The following is a 4,572-nucleotide window of genomic DNA, read 5'->3' as shown; positions in this document are numbered from 1 at the left end:
GCTTTAAGTCCACTCGATGTGATGTTGGTGACAACAGGCATACTGTGACGAAAGCGTCTTGCACCTGGTGGTGATTCCTGTCCTACAGAACCGATGACAATACTGCAGAGGAAAAATGAATTGACTCGTGCCTGTTTCGAATCCAAGCAACGCTGATTGAAGCCGCGCTTTCTTTTCCTGCTATTGTCTACACCCCTACCTCGACGACAGTACCAAGTGATGAGCGTTACCAAGAGTGCAGAACCCCAAGAGTGTGCAACTCCTGATCTCCGAGCTATGGATGCTGTGCCCCCCCCCCCCCCCGCCCCAGCGCGCTGCCTGCATTACGTAGTGCAATGACGATCCAGCTGCATGGATTTGAGGTTTCCTATGGCTTAGCCTCAACGATTTAACGTGCAATACTGTCAATTCAATGGCAATGCCTGTGCGTGACGCATCAGGTACAACACCATCCGAAGTCCCCGAGGAAAGCGGATTGGAAGCAGGAAACCGTACCAGATCAATAATGACGCAATCGCCCAGTTCGTGGCTACGTAATGCAGGCAGCGCGCCACACCAGATCCGATATGCAGAGTTGCATACTCTTCGGGTTACACATACTGGAGTACAGCCATATACTATTTATCTGCTGCTGGCCACATATAGCAACTGGGTGGCCAAGAATGTTCAGGGGCTTGTTGCACACGAAACCACCATTCTCACAGCTCACAGTGAGTGTGGTCAGCTGTCATGCGAGACTACCAAACGAACGTAACCTGATTTTGTCAATAGCTACATGGCTCATCTGAAGTATGGCTAGCTGTGATCATCAAAGAGATCAAGGTTTGTGCTCCAATTCTACTGATTCTGCATTCCCGAACTATTTCAAACGGGTTTCATACGGCAGGTGCAGACACTTACGCCATCTTTAGAAGTACCACCGGATGGAGCATTGTGTTTAGCCAGCAATTCCTGGTACTGCTGGTCCAGAGCTGAAGGGCAACAAAGTAGGAGAAGAAAATAATTGGAAAATTTGGTGAAAAAATAATTGGAAAATTATAATCAAGCACAAGCTGAGAACCTACCTTCGCGGGACGTTACAGCCATGCTGGAAACACGGGGCAGCGGTCTCCCGCAGAAGGCTCACCAAGACTGCAACAATGGATCCAGTTAGAGGAAGATGGACAACGCCTTACAAAAAAACATGAACACTGAAGTTAGTTTGAAAACTGAAGTCTCTTCGTTCTGTGCGAAAAGTTTGCTTGCTTGCTAGCTTTTGCTGCATACGCATGCATGCAGACTGTATGCAGCGCAGAAACTTTCGAAGAAGAACACGAAATCTGTCCGTCGCAAAAATCTTGACGATCGCGAATCGATCGCCAACTTTTTCGATGCCGCTCTAGTCTAGCTAGCTAGCTCTGTAGCTAGTGCAGTAGCGGCACTGGCTAGTCCGTCTTGAATCGCCATTTTCTTGAGACAGAACACCGTTATCATGGCAACAGACAGTTTTCCTCAAGAAAACTTTCTTCACCACAGGGAGATGCAGATGGTACCTGTGTATAGGCCTCAGCGGCTAATGCTAGTTTTTTTGGGCAAAAATGCTTTTGGCAATGCTAGTTATTTCGGTTGCTAATGCTAGGTTGAGTGCTCGTTTGCAGCATTAATGCTAGTTTCAGCACCAATAAAAAGGAAAGAAAATGGTGTACAGAAATACTTTTTCGGATGGTCTTGTGTCTAATTTCATTGTAGACACGATAAGATGAAACAGGGCACCATGGTAAATTAAAGATAGAAATGCGATACTAGTAGTCGATACACGGTGGACAATGTCTGGCAACTATCTTCGTGTCCCATTACGGCTTGGGAACTGACAGCTCATGGCCGAGCCGACCACGGTTGTACTGGAGCATGAGCTCCACTTCCAGGTGGTCTGTCAGTGTTGAGGCTTGCTGGCTGCTCGTTGCTGCTTCAAGGAGCGAGAAAACTCTCTCGGCAGCAGCAGATGATGGCGGCACAGTGATGACGATCCGGGCAGCATTCTGCCACACCGGCAGTTGAACTTGGTCTCTCCACCAAGAAAGGCGGTCTTGGCCAGGTTGAGTATCAGCAGCAGCAACCTTGTAGGCTGCAAGCTCCACCTTGAGCTGTTGGATAGTGCCATCTTTATCCAGGGGCGGAAAGGCACGGAGACCATCCACTAGAGCGGGAACTGGATTCGTCTTGGCAACGAATATTGGGCAGCACAGCCTGGCAGCCTTGTATGCCAACACATTGGCAAACAGCGGTGAATCCTCATGGTTGAATTTTGTGAGGAAGTAACGAATTGCCGGACGCACGCAACCATTGGCATGCTCTTTCAACTGGTTCTGGCGGCCAACATCGCCGGGTGCAATGTCCTTCACAAGAGCTTCAACATTGGGGTAGACTGCATCTTGGGCAGCAGTAGCCACCTCTTGCAAATGAGTGTATGCATCCACACTCAACATGCCGTCGCCTTCAATGATGTAGGTTTTGCGGACGAATGGTTCCCCAAAATCAACGGTTGCAGCCAGCTCCATACGAAGCATATCACAACTGTCAGGTGCCGTTTCGTTTTGCAGGATGGAAAGGAGGCGGCGACAGGCATTCGGGCTTGATTCACATTCCTCCAAGAAGTGCTGAACATCCCCGAAGTATTTGAGCAGTTGTTCCAGCACTTCCCACAAACTCCACCACCTGGTTGCACTGTGAGACTTCGGTGATACACCTGTCCGTGTCTTCCAAGCGAGTTTAGTGGCATGACTGCGAGAGAAGAGACTGACCCACCATTGGCAGAACTCATCCAGGGTGGGGGTATCAAAGTGGTCTCCAATGTTGTTCAAACTGTGGGAAGCGCAAACTACATCCATGGAACTCGGGTACAGCAAGTCTACAACATGCCGCACTGCAACCGTGTTAACAGATGCTCCATCACGTACGAAGGCAACTGGCTTATTGGCAGGTATCTGAAGGAATGTGCTCAGGCAGGCAATAAGTTCTCTGGCCATCTCCGTTCCTCGCATGCTTTTGGCAAGCACATGCATTCTCACCAGGCGTTGCTGGATGCACCATGATGCGTCCACGTAACGAATGATGATGGCGAATGCCTCGCCAAGATGGGTGGTACCGTCGAAAATACTGCAACATGTTGCGCTTGCTTGATTTCCTCTTTCAGTTTCTCCAGCTCCACCTCAAGCAGAAGGGAACTAGCTGAGCCATATGTGAGCTGTGCGTGAGGTTGAGATTGTTATTCTCCAACAGTGGGCGAAGATGGTCAATCTTCGTAAGTGCCACACCAGCCTTCAAGAAAGACTCAACGACATTGGCACGTCGGAGTACGGTCGTATCACCTGTAGCCTTCGTGAGACCAGTACCTTTGAGCTCGTCTGCTTTCTTCTCCTGGTAGACCTTCCAGGATTTCGTGATGGTCGCTTGGTGGTTCTTGGATTTCACTCGTCGTTCTTTCGACAGGAGATGGTGCTTAGAAAGCACATGGGACCTCACAATACTCTTCTTTGTCTGTACGACAGTGCGACACACGCCGCAGAAGAGCTTCCCGGCTGATATACAAAGATGTTCGTTCGGAAATTCCACTATTCTTTCATTGGGATTAACACGAGGTGCACGTGTCGATTTTCCTTCGCGGATTCTTGTTCTATTTTGACTCTTTGGCTTACATGACCGGTTGAACGAACGATCTCTAGCAATGACTGCTTCCTTTGCCTTTGGTAATGTGTTGGCCACATCATCATTATCATCATCATCATCACCAGTATCTAAATCCGTCTCGTAATCATCTTCTTCCTCTGAAGGATCAGAGTCAGAGAGGACAATTTCAGTTGCCTCCCCACAAGCACTCATGACCAAGGTTTTGACTTCCGAAACGAAAATAACAAGCGCAACAGCAGACTTCGCATGTCTTCTGTACAAACTAAACTAACAAAGTCATCAACTCGAGAGAGAGAGAGAGAGAGAGAGAGAGAGAGAGAGAGAGGTCTCCCCAATGAAAACCTTGAAAACGGTGTGTGTAGCGTAGGTTTGGCGCTTCCAAATAGGCACCCTTAGCATTGAGACGATAACGCTAGCGGTAACGGTATTTTGACTGTGGCAGGACCAAGAGTACCCATGTTGTTACTGTATGGAATATATGTACCCTTGAATCCTGTTGTGCACTTGCTGTGTGCCAGAAGAGGCCCAGACTCCATAATTGGTGCAAACATTACCATATGGGTCATTGCAGCGTATGCCTTGGAAAGGTTTTAGCCCCCAGGCCCCTTTTAATGCTTTTTACCCCGTAAAACCTGCTTGCAATGCTAGAGCAATGCTAGTTTCCAAAAAGGCCTTTAATGCTACTTTTAAGGCTAGCATTAGCCGCTGAGGCCTACCTGTGTAGGCTGTATAAATCTTTGAATTCTCGTGATTTTAGATGGAAAGATGAAGATTTCAGGCCTAACACGCTGTGACTGGCATCTATTCTTCGCCTTCAAAGGCTTCAGTCTTCACCTCTTTTTTATGCACTATTTCCACATCAAGTACTATAGTCTGTTTCAAAAAGATTTACAATCAGGTTTGGGT

At 48.1% G+C, this 4,572-nt stretch overlaps 1 protein-coding gene across 1 annotated transcript in view; it reads right to left on the bottom strand.

The window, feature by feature from the left end:
- LOC135830567 (splicing factor 3B subunit 1-like) overlaps nt 1–1,321 on the bottom strand; it is a 7,497-nt gene extending 6,176 nt beyond the window's left edge. Inside the window, exons 1-2 of the mRNA XM_065342807.1 lie at nt 1,065–1,321; nt 901–971 (exon numbers count right to left, since the gene is read on the bottom strand). Coding sequence (XP_065198879.1) covers nt 901–971; nt 1,065–1,086 — 93 coding nt within the window. The 5' untranslated portion in view covers nt 1,087–1,321. The remainder of the gene's footprint in view (nt 1–900; nt 972–1,064) is intronic.
- Nucleotides 1,322–4,572: the final 3,251 nt, after the last annotated feature.

The sequence above is a fragment of the Sycon ciliatum genome, unplaced genomic scaffold, assembly GCF_964019385.1.
Source record: "Sycon ciliatum unplaced genomic scaffold, ocSycCili1.1 SCAFFOLD_2517, whole genome shotgun sequence".
Classification (NCBI taxonomy): Eukaryota; Metazoa; Porifera; class Calcarea; order Leucosolenida; family Sycettidae; genus Sycon; species Sycon ciliatum.
The sequence above is the reverse complement of the archived record's forward strand: the minus strand, read 5'-3'. Positions and strand labels throughout refer to the sequence as shown.